The 23,156-nt window shown below is 33.0% G+C and overlaps 1 protein-coding gene across 2 annotated transcripts in view; it reads right to left on the reverse strand.

The window, feature by feature from the left end:
* Positions 1 to 9,366: 9,366 nt before the first annotated feature.
* The window catches only part of LOC124364422 (tumor protein p53-inducible nuclear protein 2), a 46,622-nt gene continuing 32,832 nt past the window's right edge, over positions 9,367 to 23,156 (reverse strand). Inside the window, exons 2-4 of one of the 2 annotated variants that reach the window (XM_046819911.1) lie at positions 22,532 to 22,716; positions 15,218 to 15,558; positions 9,367 to 14,003 (exon numbers count right to left, since the gene is read on the reverse strand). In XM_046819911.1, the coding sequence (XP_046675867.1) occupies positions 13,839 to 14,003; positions 15,218 to 15,558; positions 22,532 to 22,703 (678 nt within the window). In that variant the 5' untranslated portion in view covers positions 22,704 to 22,716 and the 3' untranslated portion in view covers positions 9,367 to 13,838. The remainder of the gene's footprint in view (positions 14,004 to 15,217; positions 15,559 to 22,531; positions 22,717 to 23,156) is intronic. The other variant, XM_046819919.1, reaches the window with a different exon arrangement.

Below are 23,156 nucleotides of genomic sequence, written 5' to 3' on the forward strand. Positions count from 1 at the left end.
TTTGTGATTTACTCCAGTTTTTAAGTGAATATTGCATTAATGTGAAACATTTGTTGTTATAATGAGATATGTTTGAAAATAACTATCATTTTACTATTCACAAAAAGTGAATTTTTAATTATTTTTATGAAGGACAAATTTTTTTAACATTGCAGTGTTTTTTTAACAGTAGACGTTATGGCTATATAATCGTTGTATACTTAAATAAACACAAATTTTCCACATTAGATGTAAGAACTTGTATAAATTGAGGAGGGCGTACATGTATGAAATATTCTAATCTCAATTTTTTATGTCAGATAGATATCTGAATCTTAAACAGGTTCTTTCATCATAATAGGATGGGTGATTTTGTGTAAACTGTCTTCATGATTATTACCTTAAGTAAAATTATAATTTGTACTATTACATTCCTAACTTGCCCATCTTAAAGACCTTGATGAATACAAAAAGTTTCATGGCTTACAATTTCATATGCTTAATTAATGTATACTGGATGTCTGAACACCTTCAAAAAATGAATATACCGAAAGGCAGCATATTGCTTTGGGAGGATAGTCAGCCAAATCTATCCTGCCTTAACATAACGTTTCTCTGTTTAACTATTTCTTTCCAAAGTGAATAAAAATCAAACTCTAGTTTTTTTTTCTAACTAATTTTTTTATATCTTGTATAAACATCCTATAATCTCTTTGAGTGTTAGTACAAAATTTAATATACAAGTATCATTTTAACGAGTAGCATGAAAATATGTGCCATAATTAACTCTAGAATAATCAAATGTTCAATTCAATAACAAATTATTAGTATTTTCAATATTGTTTTAATTAAAATAATAAGGAGTTGGGAAACCGAATTTTTCAGCCCTGTGGTCCAGGAAGGTTTTTGCCAACATCCTCACTCTTTTGAGGGCACACAGAGCAGTGTTTAACTTGCTACAAACCAAATCCACACAAAATGTACAAGGCAGAGCATTGTCTATAACAATTCCTAAAAGTTCTTAGTCCCTCCTTCCAGTTCCAACATCAGTGATCCAAAAATTCTATACTTGTATATAATTAGGGAGCTAATAAAACTAGCTTTGTTCTGCCTTTATCTGCCAATTTATTATCATGGCAGTACTATTATCTATATTAGAACTACAATGTAAGTTCTACAATCTAGATCAAGGGTCTCCAATCTTTTTTGTTCAAAGGCCAAATTTAAAAAAATTTAGGAGGCAGCCAGGTCAAGTATGTACTTGACGTAAAACTTTAGTTAAACGTTCAAGCAAGATTCAATATGAAAGTTCACATGTATTTTATTGAAAGACAATATGTTTAGATATAACTATGAAATTCTGCAGTAACTAATAAAATTTAATACTAGGTTTCTAAAGAAAACTATTAAATATGTCCATACATAACACCTTCATTCATTTACTAGTATATTCTTTACGGCTCTTGACAAATCTGTTCCTTGTCTTTGTGGTGTATGTGTGAGATTGGTGCAATTGTTTTTGGTCAACAATCTCAGTCCATCTTCTCTTGAACTTTGACCAAAAATTATAAGGCTTGCTACCAACATCCACCCACACTGTGCCTCCCGCCGTCAGCCCTCTGGTGCCTCACACTGTTGCTGCTGCAACTACCACCTCTCTTGATGATTGCTCTCAAGGACACTTCGGTAGCGTCTTGGTTATTGGGATTCTCATTTGAATTACTCAATTTGACAGTGTGAAGACCTTGGGGCTATTGTTGAGAGTCGTCTGGGGGAAAAATATTAGATATTAAGAATGGCTTGTTAAGATATGTACGACCTTGATGTTACTTATCATCTCATGTAAGATATAACAATCTGAGGAAAGGTTATGGTGGAGGTCCAGGCTACAATGGTGGGTACGGTAAATAAGAGGCCCTTCACAGTGTAGTGAACCTGCTCTATACTGCCAAAACAAATTTTTAATGTTCTAAAGTATTTCTTGACAGTGTGCTAGTTTGGCAAGATATTGGCTTTAAAGCTCTGAATGATTTCAACACCCAGCTTGAAATAATATGCATAAACTTTGATGTTGCTCTCGTCGAGACATACTGTCGCGTTAGCAGAATGTACCTCTCGCGGGATGGGGTGCACTTCAACAGGAGACGTGTTGCTCGTATGAGGAGGCTGTTTGTGGACACCATACCTGCAAAACAGCCTAAGGAGATGGCATCTCCTTAGCATCTCCTTGATGTGACAAGGGTGGAGTCGGGACAGTAGTGTCCGCTCCCGCTTCTGAACGGGGTGTCGGGGGCGGAGTTGAATGTTGCTCTGACCAGAGTGACTGTGGTCACTGTGTGAGTATAGTCATGTCGTGCCCATAGGAAATCTACCGGAAGGGGGGGGGATGATGGGCCTGTGATCTGATTCAGATAAATATGAGATCTCTGAATACAGGGTTTGAAAAGATGTGTTCAGTGGTGGGTGATTTCGGTTTCGATGTCTTCAGGATGACAAAGACCTGGCTTCTTCCTCTAACATCTGTATGATTTCAGGGTACAATTTACTGTGTTTTTATCACCAAATAAATGCAGGTGTGACAGAAAACGAATTTGGAGGAGATGTTACTCTATACCTAAGGGAAAGTATCTTATATGAGTAGCCTATTTTACATAAGAAGTACTATTAGAAATATTATTTAAAAGATAACCTATAACTAATTGTTATAAGAAAAATTACAAATCTGATATGTCAAACTACCATCCTATAGCCCTTCTTCCACTAAATTCCAAAATTTTTTAAAAATAATTGTAGTCAGAATTTAGAAAAATGTTACTAAACATAACATTTTGTATAAAAATTAATTTAGTTTTCAACCAACCTCATTGACAGCCTCAGCAGTTTTTTAATTAATTGATACAATTTTATCTCCAATTGACAAAAAGCATGATACTGCATCTCTTAACTGCGACCTTTCAAAAGCATTTTGACTGTTGAGCACAATATATTGTTAAAGAAATTATAATTTTATGGTTTAAGAGGCTCAGTTCACAGTATATTTATCAAATAGAAAACAAAAGGTTACAATAATTTAAAAATAGGTCTTCAGTCAGTGAAAATAGGTTTTCATCTCACTGGCACCTCAATGATTTTCCACATAGCCTAACTACATAATCTGTAGTTCTGTTTGCTGATGACACTACTCTTACTATAAAAACAGAAACTATTGGTGATTCAGAGAATAAATCAATCAACTGACGAAGCAGTACAGTGATTTTCAGCAAATGGGCTACTGCTCAATGGAAATAAAAGTAAATAACTGATATTCTCAACATACCAATAAGCAAGCATATACAGGGTGACCATTAAGTCTTAGGACGACTTTATAACTTTTAAACGACAAGAGATATCATAACCAAATTTTGTATACCGTTACTGGAAATTGTAAGCTACTTTTCTGTGTACATAGTGGTTGGATTTCACCTTTGGGGGACGGCCCGTCGGGGGTTATAAGAAAATCTTTAATGGCAGCCTATGTTGAGTTGTACATAATTTCAAATGTCTACTTGAACTAGAAACAATGCCGCAAACCAGACTTCAAAAGGTTGATCCAGTCGTAAGAAATCGCTGTTCAAAGTTTAAAAAAATATTTAATACCATTATTACATAAGAAATAACTAATACTGTAGCTGTTAGAAGTTGGGGAATACTTAGTGAACTCATTTAAAGTAGATGTTCAAAATGTTTCCTTTTGGCCGTCTGACAATGTGCTACTGTAATCAGAAAAAACCTGCTGCATTAAGAAGTATGAAAAGTGAAAGCAGTGCCTCTAGGTCAGGGTTTCCCATCCACTGGACTTCCCCATAATGGCTGTTATCTGTCTATCAGTTCCACTCAAGCTACAGTACTTTTTGCAGCCATATCCTGTTACTGTAAGTTATAAGTTTTAAGAGATGTCGCTTATCATTAAGAGTGTAATTCTTTCACGCTCACTAAGCGACATCTCGCGTAAATACAAATTTGTTTATACACATTTACTTTTTCTGGCGATCAAGCTATTCTTGTCACATTTGTAGTTTTATACCTTAATCATGGAAGCTGAAACTTCTAACTTATTTTTTGACAGTTTAGATCATTGTACTTTTTACAGTAAACAAAATGACATAGGTTTAGTGCATGTAAATATTCATAGTATAAGAAAAAACTTTAATACTTTTTTAGCTATATTTAGAAACTTGATTGAATCAGGAGGAATCAACTTTATTTCTATGAGTGAAATCTGGATAACGGAGGCGGAAGTTAAGTTTTATCATATCCCAGGGTTCTCTTGTTTTGCATGTTGTAATGAGACATACAGGGCGGGCGGGTCACTCGTGTACGTTAACAATATACCAGCTACCCGTGTCGTCTGCCGTCTAGAGACGACTGATTGCACAGTGATTGAGTTCAATGTAAACAAAACTCCGTTCTCTCTTGCGGTAGTTTATAGATTGCAGGCGTTCAATTCTAAGCGTTTCCTTGATGAATTCTCTAATTTTGAGAACTTCGAAATTGCTATCTTTGATATTGGGTTAACGGACCACTGTGCAATCGGATTGTCTTTTTTGGCTGATAAAAACCTAAACGTAAATACAAGAGATATTGAAAATATTTTAAGTTCAAAAAGGGTTACCAATTTAGAAAAACTAGTAGACGACCTTCTTAGTGTTGTGGGATATTTTGCTACAAAATAACAATATCGATGTTAATTTTCAAAATTTTCTCAGCAAAATTACTGATTGCATAAAAAGTACGCAAGTTACAACTATTAGTAATAAAATGGCTAAGGCTAAAGCGATTAGTCCTTGGATGGATGAGGTGCTACTTAATCGTTTAGAAATAAGAAAATTGCCTTACAATCAGTTAAAAAACTCCCCTTACAATCAAAATCTTATGAATTACTTCACACGTTTTAAAAAGAAACTTACAATTGACCTCGACGAGAGAAAAAACCGGTACTATGCTGAGCTGTTTCACAACTGCGGTGGCCGTCCAGCGGAACAGTGGCGCTTGATAAACAGTTTATTAGGAAACAAAAAGCAAACAATTGGTAAGATTACTCTTAAAAATGGCCGCACTATTGAAAGTGAGGATGTTATAGCAAATGAATTTAACAACTATTTTTCGAGCACCAAATTTATTTATCAGAATCTAGGCCAAAGTAACGAAACGTTTACTAATTTACAAAGACAAAATCAATCAATGTTTCTTTTTCCTGTAGACAAAGATGAAGTGGAAAGTACAATTCGAAGTATTCAGAACAAAAAGTCTTCCGGCTTTGATAGTAATGTAATTCTTTTAAAGAAAATAAATCATGTCATTTCTGACCCCTTAGGGTCGAACTAGTTAATATAAGCTTTTCTACCGGAGTGTTCCCAACAGTTTTAAAGAAATCAATAGTTGTGCCAATTTTCAAGGGCGGAAGGAAATCCAGAATTGTTAGAGCAGTATAGGCCAATCACACTACTCTCAATTTTCTCGAAACTGCTGGAAAAACTTATGAGAACAAGATTTTTAAGTTTTCTTTATTAAAAAAAAATTTTTTATAACAATCAATTCGATTTTAAAAAAGGTAAAAGTTCAGAGAACGCGATTGAAAATCTTATGCATATGGTTTATACAAATCTAAATTCTGGCAAAAAAGTAACAGGCTTATTTATTGATTTCAGAAAAGCGTTTTACTTAGTCCGTCATGATTATCTTTTAACAAAACTAGAAGTAGCCGGCATTAGAAGCCCTACACTAAATTGGTTTCGAACTTTTCTTCAAAATAGAGAACAACAAGTTCGGATACGCAACGTTTTGAGTGACATAAATTTAGTAAATATCTGCGTTCCTCAAGGCTCAGTTCTATCGGCGGATCTCTTTTCCTTCTTTATTAATGATCTCTTAATAGAAAAGTTTCGTGGAGAAATCATAGCATTTGCCGATGATATTGCATTCGTGTATTCGTCTGAAAATTGGGCTACAATATTAAAGAGTCGATAATTCATGACTTAGCTTTACTGAACAATTGGTGTAACAGGAATGCAATGGTAATAAATGCATCAAAAACAAAAATTTTAAACTTTGATTTGACTGGTTTTGAATTTGACTAAGAATTTAAGTACCACAATAATTGTTTAGGTGTACAAAATTGTAATTGCGAAGTTATTCAACACCCGAAATTAAATATCTTGGAATTTTAATTGACAACAAAATAACGTGGAAAGGTCATATAAATAAATTGCACGCCGAAATCAGGAAATCAATTCGAACATTCTACTTTTTAAGAAATATCTGTGACATAACTTGCTTAAGATCACTATATTACCCGTTGATAAACTCCCGCCTTCAATATGGGCTGCAGTTTTGGGATGGCGCTTATGATAACTTAATTGTGACCCAAAAACACTTTGTTAGAATTATGCTTTTTAAAAAAACAGCGTGAACACACTGACTATCTTTTCAAACATCTGCAAATTTTACCTATAAAAAACCTTTTTGTCTTTAAAGTTCTTCAAGCATTTTTCAAAAAGAGCGGTAACAGTGGAACTGAAAATTTGTTTTATTCTACTCGAAGCACAGTCCACCGTTTCTTTGTAAGACCAAAGGTAAACAGATCATTCTTTGTAAAAACATTTGTATGCTTAGGTCCAAAATGCTTCAATCTTTTACCTGATAATATAAAACAAATTACTAGTTTTAAATTGTTTTCCAAAAAGGTTAAAATTTGGCTCAATAATATTGACGATTTAGGCATTTTACTGTCTATTGTTTCTTAACTTTTTCTGTCTAGGTTACGATCTAATCTAGTTTTAATCTATATTGTTATAAATTTAGTATTTCTTTAATGTGATGCTCTTCAATTGTTTTCTCTTAACGGTGATATTACTGTAAAATAGGTGCAATTATTAAATATGATTTTTTTCGTTCTCTTACATCCTTATTTTTATTATTATTAGTTGGTATGCGCTACAGAAGCCGAAAAAATAAAATGTTAATTTAGCACGGAAGACTACTAATTTAAGTTGTAATTATGTTATAATTAAATTACCAAAATAACCACCGATTACTGGAAAATGGTGGTTATTTGATTTTTCCAAATTGTCATCTTATTATGTAATATAAATGAAAAAGATGGAAATAAATATATACTATTCTATTCTATTTCTTTCGACTGGATCAACCTTTTGAAGTCCGGTTTGCAGCATTGTTTTCAGTCCAAGTAGACATTTAAAATGATGTACAACTCAACGTAGGCTGTCATTAAATATTTATTTATAACCCCCGATGGGCCGTCCGTCCCCCAAAGGTGAAATCATGTACACAGAAAAGTAGCTTACAATTTCCAGTAATGGTATACCAAATTTGGTTGCGATATCTCTTGTCGTTTAAAAGTTATAAAGTTGTCCTACAACTTAATGGTCACCCTGTATATTAATTTTAAAGTAACAGCGTCATATAAAGTTTTGGATTTAGTTGTAGATAATTCAATATCATCGAAAGAACATACATCCTTTATAGAAAAAAAGTTACATTCAGCCTGTTTCGCATTGAGGATGATTTCTCATGTGGCTAGTTTAGATAATGTGACAGCAGTTTACAATGGTTATGTTTACCCTCATTTGTGGTATGGGTTAGTATTTTGAGGAAATTCTGTGTTATAAAAACAAATTTTAAAAACATATCATTAGAATCGTGTTCAAACTTAAAAAGAGACAATCTTGCAAACCACTTATTAAAAACCATAACATTTTCACTTTACCATATCTATATATTCTATTGCTATTCAAAACTAATGATAATTCTTTCCAATAAAATCAAGTATTGCACCATTATATCAACAGAAACCAACCCCTACAATACACCATGCACCGATTAAAACTGCCTCCAAATCTAAAGAGTGAGAATTCCATATATGCATTTAAAACTTACCTAAAATGCTACATTAACCGGGCATACTATTCAGTTAATGAATACTTAAATTGTTACGAGTACTTGTTATTGAAGTTTTAGTACTAAAATCCATAGTCGTTTGGGTATAGACGGACATTAATTTTTGCTGACTAGCCGTGTGTTGGATATCTTTTTTTTAATAGGCTAGGCCTATATATTAACCAGGGACCTTAAGAATGTCCACGTAAAATTTCAGTACAATCGGTCCAGTAGACACCATTAGATTTATATATAATACCTGTAGTATAGATTACTGACTCAACAGACGGCCTAATGTGGACAGAAGGTGACAGAGTTTGCGGAAAAGCTGGGTCATCACGAAAACATGGTAAAGCGAAGAAATTAACTAAGATTATTATTAATTAAGAGTTTAAGCAATTTTCAGCTTTTTACTTGTGCAAAGCGACAACATTATTCTATATAATGAAAATGTTACATAAACGATATCATAATCTGTTATTTATGATTATAGGAAAATATTGTCAATTTTATGTTGCTTGGTTGTTTGAACAGTAATAAATGTACCCATCACATAAAAATGATACAATACACCAGACTTAAACCTGTCATCTGTCACTTTTGAAGGTTGAATGCCTTCACAAGCTCATACCTAAATCGCAACAATTAAAAATGACTTGAAAGTACTTTTGTCATATGAAGGTATTTTCTTTCTTGTGTTCATTTAATTGAGTGACACTTGGCAAAGGACATAATGATAATTAATTACAACTTTTATTTTATGTAATAACACATTCCCCCGCCTACCTAAGAGAGCTAGTAAACAGCATTAGTTATTCCTTAGTCCTTAGTATGGTGAAGGCCTACGCATATAAACAACAGCAACACTTTCTAAATCTTTTTTACTGAACATATTTAGTTCAAATCCTGTACCACCCCGCTACCACTCTGCACATTACCGCTGCTCAGATCTGTGAACTTGCATCTGAACATTATGTCTGTAAATTATGTTTTGGGAAACAATCAATGAACCTTCACTAACAGTGTAGATCAACAATTCCAGTTCAGTGTGCACCCGAGAATATTTTCCCTCAACATTACTAGGTTGTTCAACTGTAAAGGTTTATAATAGAGAACATTATACAATCCAGTTGCACATAATTGTCACATTAATTTTGTCATAACACAAAATTAATTTTCTTATTATGAGTCAAACCACACCTTTTTCAATGTTTTCGTGAGTAAAAAGGTACTAAACAGTACTATTTTATGATTCTAATTGTTGGTAATTTGTTTTTCATTTTAATTCGGATTCATTCATATGTATATTGTGTAATGTTGACTATTAAAGCTAACCCTTTCGTACAATGAATCTACTTGAGTCTGATGTAATGTAACAGTGTCAAAGTATAACCATTGTTCAGTCAAATAACACATATCCTTCCAAAGGTTGTGAAATTAATTACACCTGTATTAAAGTCCAACATATTTTTATTTCATTTAAAACATTTTATTTTTGTTTTTGGGTTACAAACTAAGTTCTCTCTATTTACAGTAAAATAAATATATAGACAACACAGTGACTTATCGTAGTGTACAATGTATTATCACACCACTGATAGACAGAGATGGCATGATTGGACAGATCGACCTGGCATGGCGCGATCAAATGTTTGCTTACAGGTGTATTTGTACTTTGGTGTTTCTTACGTTAACTTGTATATTATTGCAATTTTATTTAAAGTAAAATGCCCAAAATCACTACTTCGGGAAAGCGGTGTTAATTTAGGAAATATTGTTGATTCTTATTCACAGTATATTTGACTTTAAAATATTAATTGTGTACAAATAATTTCAAACAATTGTCAGCAAAATTAAAATAATCAAGCACAATTATATTATTGAGGTTGATAACCATTTAAGGAGGTACTGTTAAATTTACACCCTTGGTCATAAATAAATAAATAAAATTTTCTATACGTGTCAAATAACCTTTTTTAAAAAAAGTTACTTCCGTCAGTATACCAAACACCATTTCCCTCAGCATGTACAATGAACCATTATAGTTCAGGATTTTTACATTGAATGTCTTTATAACTAGTAATGGGCAGTGAACAGTATCAAGACAGTGTTTGTTGTAAAATGAATTCATTATGTGATTATGGTAACAGAGACTATTAAAAATAAATAAAAATAGAACTTCATCAAAATTTGTTAAAATTTTAATTTTATATAATCAAAACATATTTACCAATTATTTGTTAAATGATTGAGAAGACCTTCAGTAATAAGGCTATATTATCAAACCATCAATCCATTATCATCGAGCTATGGAGATATGGATATTGAACTCATATACAGAGAATTACAATAGAGTTAGACCCTGTGTTTTCTAATTGGGTAAGTTTCTAACTGCTTTTACTGCTTTACACAAATATTGTTAATTAATTTCTTTGCATACATAGGGAAGGTAAGTGTAAGTTGTCATTGTTTAGGTTTTTATTTATTAGTGATTAACAACAAACCCAATTGAACCACATACAGAAAACATTCTAGTATGCCAATACTCATGTGGCATAAAACTTCATATGAATACAATTTTGTAACATCTAACATTGGCTATTTGTATAGTTCACCCAGAGGGAAAACGTAGGCAGTCATGCAGGGAACAACAGAAGATCACTGCCATATTTATTTTTCAGACTTTTAAATTTCTTCAGCCAATTATAAAAATGCAACCGAGAGTCTTCTCTAAATACATTACAGATCAAACTACTTTTTATATGTACTCATAAAGATCTGTCATTATGTAACAAATAAACAAGCTACCACTGCCTTGAGTCATTCAAAAGATCACCCTGTAACTATTAACTTAATACTGAATACAATCTAAATCTGTCAAGACATTCATGCATTAGACATATTAGACTCACACCATTCTATGCAATATTTTGCCATTATGTTCTTTTGAGATCGAAATATTTGGTTTGTATTCTATAGCGCCATAAGTTGCCTTACATAGAAACAGACATACATGCACTCTACGCAAGTGCCGACATACACAACAATAATACTATGCAGCCAAATATAACATGCATGTGATTAATCGTAAAAAATTAGATTTCCACCCACTGAATTTGGAGTGCTAAAAGCCAAATTGAACAGTGAACAACAGCTGATGGGTTCTCCACCAACTCGTTTTCACTACTCAATTTAGTTTTCCGATATGTTTCTTTAGTACTATTATAGTACATCTATTGCATACATTACTGTAATTAAAGTAACAAACTAATTGAGTTATGTACAATGTCTATAGTTGGATATGGAAATGTTAAATATTATCAAGCACAGATTTCAGTGGCAAAAAGAAGTGAATACTAAAACAGTCTAATACTTAGTATGGTTAATGAATACAAAACTATAAGTAGGTACGATCCCACCCACACAACAAATTCAGGGACTTTTATGAACATGTCTGAAATCTGATAGTTCTTACTCTCTGAGGAGTAAACACTGCTGTGAAAGAGAGCACAAAAAACTGAGAGACAAATTTCCACAGAGGGTGGAGAGAGGGTCAAAAAGGAATTGAGAGAAAGTAGGTCCACAGCATTGTCTACAGATAACAACTAAATGTTTCTCATGTGCAGGAAAAGTTCAAAACAAATGACAACATTTTATTCTATAGGATCTGCTCTTCTTACAGTTTTGCATTTATAATATAACCAAAAAATTTTCCATAAATAAAAGCTTGCATTTGTTTACAATTAGATTTGCTCTTGAGAACTTAATGCTAACTATATTTTGTGCTTATGAGTGATTACATTCAACATTACATGGGCACAACCTACCACAGTACAAAGTGGTCAATCAAGTTAGTGTTGTGCTTTCCAAATTTAAGCATTTGTTTACATCAGATAGTAATTAACTTAACTTTAGAACGTTATTTTTACTTATTGACTCTGTAATTCTAAGCTCTTACATGCTACATACAACTAACAATAGATTTAAATGAGAGTTAAAATCCTTAAACCTAACACAAAATCAGAACTTATTTTAACTTATTTATTTAAGTTTAACTAATTTATTTAACTTAATTATTTTATCATACTGATTTGCAAATAAATTCATAAAATCTCTATTTACAATATTCCAATTAAAAAAAGTTTATTGAAGTCAAAATATTTTTAAGCCTAATGTTGAACAATCTGGTTTGATTGACCAACATTCTTGACTAGCAGGTTAATTTAACAAAATGTCCACAGCTTATCTAAGAATTGGGATTTTCTAAATAAAGTTTTTTTTTAAATTACTAATTACAATTCCAAAGCAATTCACTCATTAATTGTGAGTTTTATATATAGAATTTGAATAATATTGATAGAATCACAAGGTTTATAAGATATTGTACTATTTTCTTATCAAACATAAAATAAATATGTTTAAGCGTGTATTGAACTGTAATATTCATAAATAATGAATATAATAATCAATGGACATCTTGTTTATTCACATACACCTTGTCAATTCTATAACCACAGGCAAGGGCAAATGGCAATAGACAGAATGAAAATGCTTAGCTGCTTCTATTAAAACAATTCTCATTTTATGCAGCACAAAAACACAATTATTAGGTATATTAGCAAAATGGATGAATTTGAATTAATAAAATGTCACTGTTTAAACACTTTTTTGTGTAGCGATCCATCAAACATTATCTCATGAATTTCCATATGTGTATGGTGTACCAACTGTTCAATTTAGCAAACATTACTAAATTAGTTTGATGTAATAAATAAAAATGAAGTATTATTTATTCAATGTTTGGCATTAAAAACATTAATTAGCATAATTTATCAGCAATTTCATTCTGTCTACTACTGTGTAGATAAACTTTAAATATGATAACAATTCAACCCGTTCTTTAGGCACATAAACAAAATCTAATAAACAAATACAATACAGTATTGACGGACTTACGATGAATCTAATTATGAAAGACAGTAGTACCACATAAATAAACTATAGCGATAACATGTCAACTTTATAAAAAATGTAAATTGACTATGTTGGCAAATAAAATATGAACAGTAAAGTAATTCGGTTAGGGAGCAAGACTTTGCAGGAAATTATAAATAAGCAAATTATCTGTCCCTATAACTAAGGAACCAAACCTTTGTGAATAGATAAACAAAATTAAGAGTTAAGGTAAGGGTTCTTTACTTAGCTTCAGTTGAAGTGTCTAATTAATTTATTAAAATAAAACTATTAAAAAACCAGTTTAATCTTAGGAAATGACAAAATTAACTTAATATTTTATTACTAAAACAATGTAACATTTTAAATAATTTTGATTTAAGTTACAGTATAGGCCAAGAGATTATTATGTTTATTATCCGATTAAAATATAATTATTTTCATAAAGAAGATATGTTATGTTTATTTATAGGTTCCAAAATTGATTGGAATTGAATTATTCTAATTATATGCAACAATAATAATCAGTGAATTGATGAGGAAAATACAAGTTTAGTATTGTAGGAATCCAAACATGATTTTTAACAAATATTATTTGATAAACATAATAAACTCACTTTCACTTCTTTATGTGATCAGTTTATATTAATTTCCATTCCCGTCACTGTGATTTTGAAATCAATAAACATTATTTATTTTTTATTCTTGATACTATTTGGTCTAAACTAATGTTTTATTTGGACTTTTCTTATTTTTAATACAAACAAAACTTAAAATGCTTATACAGTTTAAAACAAACTAATATTTTTTTAAATTTTCTTTAGTATTTTAAAAATTTTTTTGTGTTTGTTCTTTTTATTGCATTTCCAAGCAAAACTCACTCCCCACCGTTTCTTGTAACCTACCGGCTGCATTAGCATAATCAGAGCAACCTCAGAATGGGCAGGGAGGGAAGGGGAGAGAAAGGCGCTCTAGCAACACTTGCGATTGTTGTTGGCTCCGGAATGTTGTTGTTGCCGATCGGACCTCCGTTGGCGGCGGCTACGAGAGTTCACCTCCCGCACTTTGTTGCTCCGATCTAACTGGTTACGGTTCATCAGCTGCGCCACCTGCTTCTTTTGGTACTGTAAAACATACTGTAATTGATGCACATTAAACTTCCATAAAAAAATAATAATCTACAAACATATATGTACTATATGTACCTGGTTAATTTTCAATCAAAGATTAAATACTGAATAAAAATGAAGATAATATGCAATATTTTTGTTTGTTTTTGCTCTTAAAAATAATAAAAATTGCTTTTTACAACAATGATTATGTCACTGTAATGTTTGTTCAAAAACAGAACATTAACAGCAGATTGCACCAAGGATCAGTTTGCATTTAGTTTCTTTAGGTCTTATACTCATCATCAGAAATTATATATTTATGTGTATAACAAACAGTATAAGAAGAAATGTGTGCGTCATTATAAATTAAAATCACTGTTTTCTTTCCCAGAGTTCTTTTCAGACTTATACTCCCAACTTATTCACAAAGAAATACACTTATTAAATATACTATTAAGATCAAATTCATTAATAATGACTGATGGAGTCTGGCAGAATTGCATGTCTCACTTCATCTTGTACCAGTAATCAATACAGAAATAAAATAACTAGGTTATCAGTTCATTTAATCAATGTAAATGTTTATTATTCTTCAAAACTTTGTTGTATTTTTCAGTATTGGCTATTTTTGTGTTATTTTTCAGTATTGGCTATTTTTGTGTTATATTTGAACAATACATATTGATACCTTTCTATATCACATTGATACACTAGCAATTACACATTATAATTTGTATAATTTATTTAATTCATACAAAAAAAAACCTACAATAAAAACTTTTAATAGCAAGATTTTTCTATTTTCCTCTCTTGATGTCAGACTCTGAATGTAAAAAATTCATTGAAGCGTAAAAAAAAACTTGATAAACTGCATTAATTTGCTATCATCAAAAATAAATCACTCAGTTATCAATTCTAGTACTTTCTCAAAAAATCCTAAAAGTTTACCAATTTAGATGCCTGGTATCTCATACCTATCAAAACTAAAAATTATTTAACTTGTAAATGGAAATAAATTTTCTATTTTATATTTTTTCAAGATACTATAAATTATTTATCATTCCTTAATTGGAATAAATCATATGTAGAAAGTAACAACAGTGCTTTACTATATTGTTAAAGCATACTCAAATAAAAAATAGCTTTAAAAATGAAGCAACAAATGTTTACATTTTCATTTTACAAATTGTTTTGACCATAGAGAAAACCCTTTATTATTGGTTCAAATCTTTAATTACCTTGGCAGCAGCTTTGATGTCGAGGGCATGCAGCGCTCGTTGGTCCGTGACAGCAGCCAATGGCTGCCGCGGGTGGGGTTGGGGAGGGAGGGTAGGTGCTGGGGCGGCTGCGGGTGGGGAGGCAGACCGAGCTCTCACCCGCCCGTGGTACACCGACATGCTGGGGTGCTCTATTAGAAGATTCTCCAAGGGACTAGTCTCTAGGCCACTTGGAGCAGTGGAGGTGAAGCATGGAGGGGGCGTCAGGAACCAGCTTTCCTCCATGGGTTGGCAGGGCAATGAGGAGAGGGACGCGGACCTAGATATCCGCACAGCACTCATGTTCTCATCGTTCTCTATCGCTGTAACAACAGGCATTTCTATCGTCAATGCACTAAAAAAATCTGAGAATAGTGTCTTTGTTCTCAGATACATAATTCTCTAATATAGTATAAGTAATTTTGTCAAATAAGAAGAGATCTGGAGGTGTTTTTTTTCCAACCTTCAATCATGCTGTGAAACAGCCAGTTGAATGGTGTGCGGTAAAAATGTGCTGTAATCGACTGCGTACCCCTTCCGCTCATACCTCATGCATTAACGAGCATTCAACGTCATTACAAGTTTATACAAGAAAAAATTAAACACAGCTACTAAGATTAATTCTTCCACCAAATGTAAAGTGTAGTGTTATTAAATTTTTACAAGTTGAATGGGTTGAATGGCTAAACACAGCAGGAGTTCACTGAAGTATCTCACGAGTATATGAAAACTTTAAGAACAACGCTGTAGTGTGTGAGGGGTATAGGAAATTTAACCGAGTTGATGTTCAGACGAAGGAGACCCAGGACACAAGTCAGGCGCAAAAGAAGAACTTGTTGAGAGAATTGATGAAACAGTTAAAAGCAATCGTAGGTTTATCAAGAGTGAGTTGTCTGTCCTCTACCCTATCATAATAAAACGTTTAGGCTAAAAACTTTGTGCTCAATGAGTTCTAAAGATATTATCCAATAACACAAAGCTCGATGACAAATCTGTTAAGAAAGCATTAATGTTTCTGACAGAGAAGATCTTTTGAACCAAAACTATGACAGAAGATAGACATGGGTTTTATATGATATCTAAGAAACTAAGAAACAGTTAAAAAATGTATATATTTAAAAACACCAAACAAACCCAAAATATGTAGAACAATCCTCAAACAACAAAAAGATTATAGCTACCGTATTTGGGGATCAGAAAGGTGTTCTGCTTGTGGAATTCTTACAGCCAGGGACTATGATATGTGCAGGTGTGCTTTGAAACACAATGACATTCAGAACAAAGAAAGAGGAATTCGCACTTCATGAATTGTTTTTATTCATGACAATGCCTGTCCTCACAGTGCTGCTCAATGTGATATTTTTGACCATCCAGCCTATAATCCCAACCATGCTAAGTGACTTTCACCTGTTCCCTGAATTGAGAAGTATCTAGGAGGACAGAGCTACCAAACAGACAACACACTTAGAGATAACCTCACTTAAGCTACGTTTTCCTAGACGCGCATTATACAGCGCCGCGTATTATCCTGCGCCGCGCATCTAACTGCTCGCGTAACCAAGCACTGGTTTGTACAGAATCAAGTGGAATTGTTTTCCTAGGCGCGTTACTGCGTCGGCGCGATATACGGCGCCGCGCAACGACGCCACACCACTGCTCCGAGAGCAGTCAGTCACCTTCATTGCGCCGCGCAACACCATGGAGACTATCGCGTCCAGTGCTAAATCGGCTAAGTTTTCCGAGGAAGAAGAAGACGAACTTTTAGTGTTTGAAGTTCAAGAAAGACCTATATTGTGGAGTTTACAACACAAAAAAGAATACAAGAATGTGTTGAAGAAGGACAAGGAGTGGGAGTTAATAGGGAAGAAACTATCAAAGACAGGTAAGAAATATTTGTTTATAAGTTCTAAATACAGTTACTGTATTAATAATTATTATAAATTACAAACGAATGCACACATTCAAACTTCCAACTCCTAACAGAATAAATCTAAAGAAATGGGCCCGCATTAAATAATTCGAGTTTAACATTGTACTTATCATGGGTGCAATTGCAATTTTTCGTTTTAAACACCCAAGTTGCACCTTTCTTTAACATCAGTTATTTTGTTTTTCTTTTCTTCTTGGCAGACAGTACAGTACTTAATCTTTGTTTATAGAACTGAGAATTGAAATACTCTGTGAATCTGCTCCTTACTTGAAACCCTTAACTTTAGCGAAACCACCAACCCAGGCTATAGGTATCATGTTCTTTTCAGGCATCTCCCACTTAACATTGGCTACATCTTCAGAGTTAGGGGGATTATGAACCAGATGAAGATTTGGAAGCTGGACAGACTTTTGAGTTGGATGAAACAGCCCTACCTCCGCCCCAACAAAGGTGAAAAGGTCTTCACAAGAAGTGGGCAAGAAAACTAAAAACCAAACTACACTTGTGAATATGTTAAAAGAAAGAATGGATGGACAAAAGAAATTACTTGAATGTGTAGAAAAACTCATGACACGCAGGTTCCTCCAATTCCCGAAGATGAAGTTGATTTGTTTTTTAAATCTATGGCAGGAACGGTGAAGAAATTCACACCTCAACAGATTGCCCAAGTGAAAGCGCAAGTTTTCAACATTGTCAATAAACTAGAACTAAGTAATTTATATTTCTGTGATCAATCGTTTACACAGACCCCTCATACTTCCCGTCCAACTTCTGCGTATTCATCTCACACATCAACAACCTGGGGAGAGGAAACTGACGATTCTTGGTTGACACAGCTATAAAGTTTAAATGTATTTTGATTTTTGTATGTATATGTGAAGTTGTATCCAGAATTTGTAATAAATACACCCTTTTGAAAAAATTTGTGTTTGTTAACAACCTGTTTCACCTACCTCAATGTGACGGCAAGTTTCACCTCAGCAGTTAAGGGATTTTTCACACGATTAGAAGGCTGCATGGTTACATCTTCACGTATGAGGTCAGTAATGTGTGAAAACTGTCCACGCGTAAGTCTAAAATATTCTTTAAATTTAACGTCATCAGTAAGCAAATGTCTTTTAACTAAAATAGTGTAAGCTCCCTCGTGATCTCTTTCTTTGAACATTTCTCTGCATGATTCTCTGCTAGGTATCAACGTATGTAAAACTGCACAGTCTACTTCCATGTCTATAGCGGCTTCTTGAAGAAGAAGTAAAGCTGCGGCACGCACATGTATATAGTCCGACATGACTTGAGGTTGGGACCAGACTGCTGCACTGCGCCCCGATATTGCGCGTCTAGGAAGACACTTAATTCCCGCGATCACAGAATGTCGACAACGCATTTAGATGCGCGGCACAGGAAAATACGCAGCGTTGTATAATGCGCGTCTAGGAAAACGTAGCTTTAGGAAACTAACCTCAAATCACTGGGGCAAGTTTCCATAAAGAGGGTATCAGAAAACTTGGTACAACAAATGCCTTAATTTAAATGGAAATTATCTTGAAAAGTAACCATTTATATAGTTTATGATAATTAATTTATTAGTTTCATTTTTTTAACACATTGGAGGTTGTTAAAAATCAGCCCTCGTAGACTGTATGATTACATGGTAAAATTTATACAAGTAATATTAAGAACTCTATTGATTGTGGGAGTGATAGATAATTTGATAATGAAATTAGTGATTAATTCTACAGTAGGGTGGGTTGAAATAAATTGTAAATTGAGAACTTCATTTATTTATATATTAGAAACAGCAATACTAAGAGAAAACACAGTTCATGATAGTGTTCTCAAAAATCCAATCCAATCCAAGTTAGTTTTATTTGGACATGGAGGCAATTTTCTTGCAATAGCTATGAGGAAGTTAGGTCTTGTGATGAGGATTACTAGATTGTTTTACAATGGAAATGTTGTACGATGTTTTACAGATTCTTGGATAGAAGCCTGTAGTGTTTACCACCACTGTCTAGAATAGAATCAGAGGTTACACTGATTTAGCAATTGATGGTCACCAGAGGAACGCCCTTTTATGGGTTGTCTACATTATTCTGAACTAGTACAAGTACATGTACAAAAGGAGCTAAGATTTTGTGCTTTTTCAGTTTTTCATACTGTTTTAAATTTCTTGTTTTTCTAGTTTTCTGCACGGTTGTTATATCTATCGGGGGAAAGCAGATGTTAGGTGATTCCAGTGTATACATGTTACACAAGAAATCTGGTTTTTGTCTATTTTTGCAATATTTAAACCAATAATTAGATGCACTAACAAGTAATGATTCAGATTTTTTGAATATTAAATTTGAAATTTCTTACACATTGTAAAACATAACTATTGTACTTTGGTACACACACTTGTACTCAAGCTTGTTTTTAATAAAGTCTTATCTCAATGTTGCCTGTTTAGGCATCAGATGTGTTTTAAAGACTTGAATTTGTTTAAAGTTCTACTAGTCAAGTGCCAATGGCCAGTGGGAAGATTAATTATTAAGGTGTAGGGGTGAATCGGAGCCTTACTTTTCTAAAACATATATTTTTAAATACATACATATACATACACATATATATATATATATATATATATATATATATATATATATATGTACCGGTATATATATTTGTCCCGCAACTCTCTGGACAAAGGTATATTACATTATTACTCAGGTCGACAAACACATTTCACCATATGAACATGGGTCACCAGTGAATGTTTTTATTAAACAAATTTGTATCTTCAAAACTAATACATAAAATCCAACTTAATGAGAGTCACACTTTTTTGGTAAAAAGGCCTGTTAAGTACCCAGAAGAGATCACTTCTGGCTGGTTTATACCTTCCAGTTGAACCTACCACTGGGCACAGTAAAAACTGATGTGTCATTTAATCTGGGCAACCTGATGGATGTCCTGGAGCAGCACATCACTAACTGCAAATGTCAGATTCTGGGGTGCAAGGGCAAGTGTGGTTGATAGGTCTAGTCTACTGTGGGAGATGACTGTTGGAGTTTGGTGGGGTTTATTCCCTAATCATCAGAGGTTCTTACTAGCCTCAACCAGGGTGTGCAACCCACTGCCAGCTTTGACAGGAGAGGCTGGTTCAGAGCTGGCCTCCACTTCTTCCGGGGAGACATGACTTTGAGATTAGTGCCCTAATTCTTCCTCATGGATCTCGATAGGAGGCGGTCCCTATCCCCTATCCCTACCCATTCTGAATATCTTGTCACTCTTGAAGCAGCGCTAAGTTTCTTATAGGACTAAGTGCAATTTATAAGCTTCTAAGAGAACAAAAAAAAGCCTGTTAAGAAAAATTATGATATCATTAACCCTGGAACTGGCAAACGCCCGATATCGGGCGTTTTAGTCGCATCCTAGATGGCAGCGCCCGATATCGGGTGTTTTAACATGTCTTTTATTTCTCAATATTACGTACTTAAAACACGATCAAAGAGTATCTATCGGTATTGATACCAATCGAAAGAGGAAGGTTCAATTTATGTAAATAAATAATTTTATCGTTTCGTTACACATCCATACGTTTTATAACCTATGAACGGTTTGTTAACATTCTTCCGCGTACCACGCTAGTTGCGCGCACAGCGATGAGTCAACTGGTTCATTCGGCTATTGTTATTTCGTCAGCTGCAGGTGTTCTGTCTGGTTTATTGTTTGTTTGAGTTCGTTGTATATGACACAATAATAGTAAGTTTTTTGTGCGTGTTTACGTAATGGATCGTAATTTCCGCGATCGTAAGTGACATTCGACATGACTAGTTGAACATGAAATAATTCTGATTTAGACATTCAATCAGAACATAATTAAAAAAATATAATATAATAAAAAAATAGAAAATTAATATGAACTAATAGTTACAAGATTGTACAAATCCAAATGAGCTTTGAAATTCTTACTTTTGTTGGTAAGAAGCACTTTCGAATGTCAGTGTATGATTTTTGTATCGTTTACCACATGTAGAAATAAATACCTTATAAACTATGTGTTGTTTTATTTTTACTCAGAATTAAATGCTTTTTCTTTTGTATATTTTGGATTTTGCATATCACTAACAACAACAATTTTACAAATCAAAAACTTTGAACAAACTTTTCTTTTTTATAAAAAATTTTTTTTTCATGAAGAGGTAGAGTAAGGATATTTTTTTTGTTATAATTATATTATGTGAAAAATGTTCCTTGAAAAATGCTGAATAAAAAAATATATAATATGACATAGGTACTTTAAATTAAACATGTAATAATAAAATAAATATAAGGCAATGTATGAAGTACTAAAAACACTCCGCCACTGAGAGAAATATGACCGCCAGTTCCAGAGTTAATAACTTCAAAATGATGCCCATTGAAATCAAGAATTCAATCACAAATGTAATAACAAAAAAATGATTTAAATTGAATAATAAATAACTGATTTAGAGCAGATTTACTGTGACAAGACAAGGCCCATACGGAGGTTTCCAAGAAATAGCCAACAATACAAAAATTCAATAACCAGCAGCTCCAGAATATCTTATACCTTCACACAAAATTGTTTTATGATTGACAACAACAAAGATCAGCTGTTTTTATAAGACAGTTAATTGTCGTATGATTTAATTTTAGTAAAGAAATGAGTCGTAATGTAACAGATCTTAAATAACTAAATTTACAATGAAATATTTGATTTTACATATTGTAGGGTAGATCTGAAACATGTAAGTTCTTTTGCATCTTGAAGCACAAAGAGCAACAATACGCATAAGATATTCTGGAGCTGCAATTTATTGAATTTTCATATTGTTGGCTATTTGCTGGAAATCTCCATATGGGCATTGTCTTGTCACAGTAAATCTGCTCTAAATCAGTTATTTATTATTCGATTTAAATAATTTTGGTATCATTACATTTGTGATAACATTTCCTAAAAATCATTATTCTGAATTCTTTATTGAAATTACTGGTTAGATATTCAAAGTTAAAACGTTTTAATGGCTGCCATTTTGAAATTAATATTGATAATATCATAGTATTTTTTCCCGTAACTGGCCTTGTTACCATAAATGTTTGATACAAATTAGGTAGAAATTAATGTATTAGTTTTTAATATATTAATTTTTTTGTAAAAATCCATATAAACAGACAGACGGAAAACTAACCACCTGAGACCCATACTCATATGGTAAAAGGTGTTTGTCTTGACCTGAGTAATAACCTGATATGTCCAGAGAGTTCCAGGACACCCTAAAATACATAAAAAATATCCAAAATAATATTTATGCTACTTCTGACTGTGTGTTTAGGTGAATGTGGTAATTGAGAGGAAGCCATACCAGAGGCTTCCACAAGAAGCCAGTCATCCTCGTCGCTTTCAGCAGAACTGCTCGTCTGCCGGGCAGAAGGCAGATCAGGCTCGGCACTCAGTCTCTGTGCCGCCGAGTCGATGGCTTGCGCAGGGGAAGGCTCCTGGTAGCCGAAGAGGTATGAGGCTAGGCTGTTCAGCATTTTCCTCTTGATTCTGCAACACCACATTCATCCTCAGTGATTTTATAAACTAATTTAATACAGACTACACAAATACTCTAAGGATATTTATTTTTGCTAATAATTTTGGAATTAGTCTGTACATCATATGAATTTTTTAAAACATGCTGAACCAAACGTGCTGTTTTAAAAGTTACAAATTTGCACTGCTTTACTTCCATCCAAGCTCAAATCAAGCACAGTGCGAGAAACACCTGTGCATTCAAGTATCAGGTTACGATACTTGAATGCAATACCAAAGTAATCGTATTATAGATTTTTATTTAATTTCATTGATAAACTGTTTAACCGTTTCCTTATTATATCAGAATGATTTTATTTTACAATAAAAATGTAAGTTATGATATCGTAACTAATTCTTTGACATTATATAAATGGTTAAAAATAGAATTAATTGTAATTAAATCAGTCTAA

Source organism: Homalodisca vitripennis, chromosome 1 (genome assembly GCF_021130785.1).
Source record: "Homalodisca vitripennis isolate AUS2020 chromosome 1, UT_GWSS_2.1, whole genome shotgun sequence".
Classification (NCBI taxonomy): Eukaryota; Metazoa; Arthropoda; class Insecta; order Hemiptera; family Cicadellidae; genus Homalodisca; species Homalodisca vitripennis.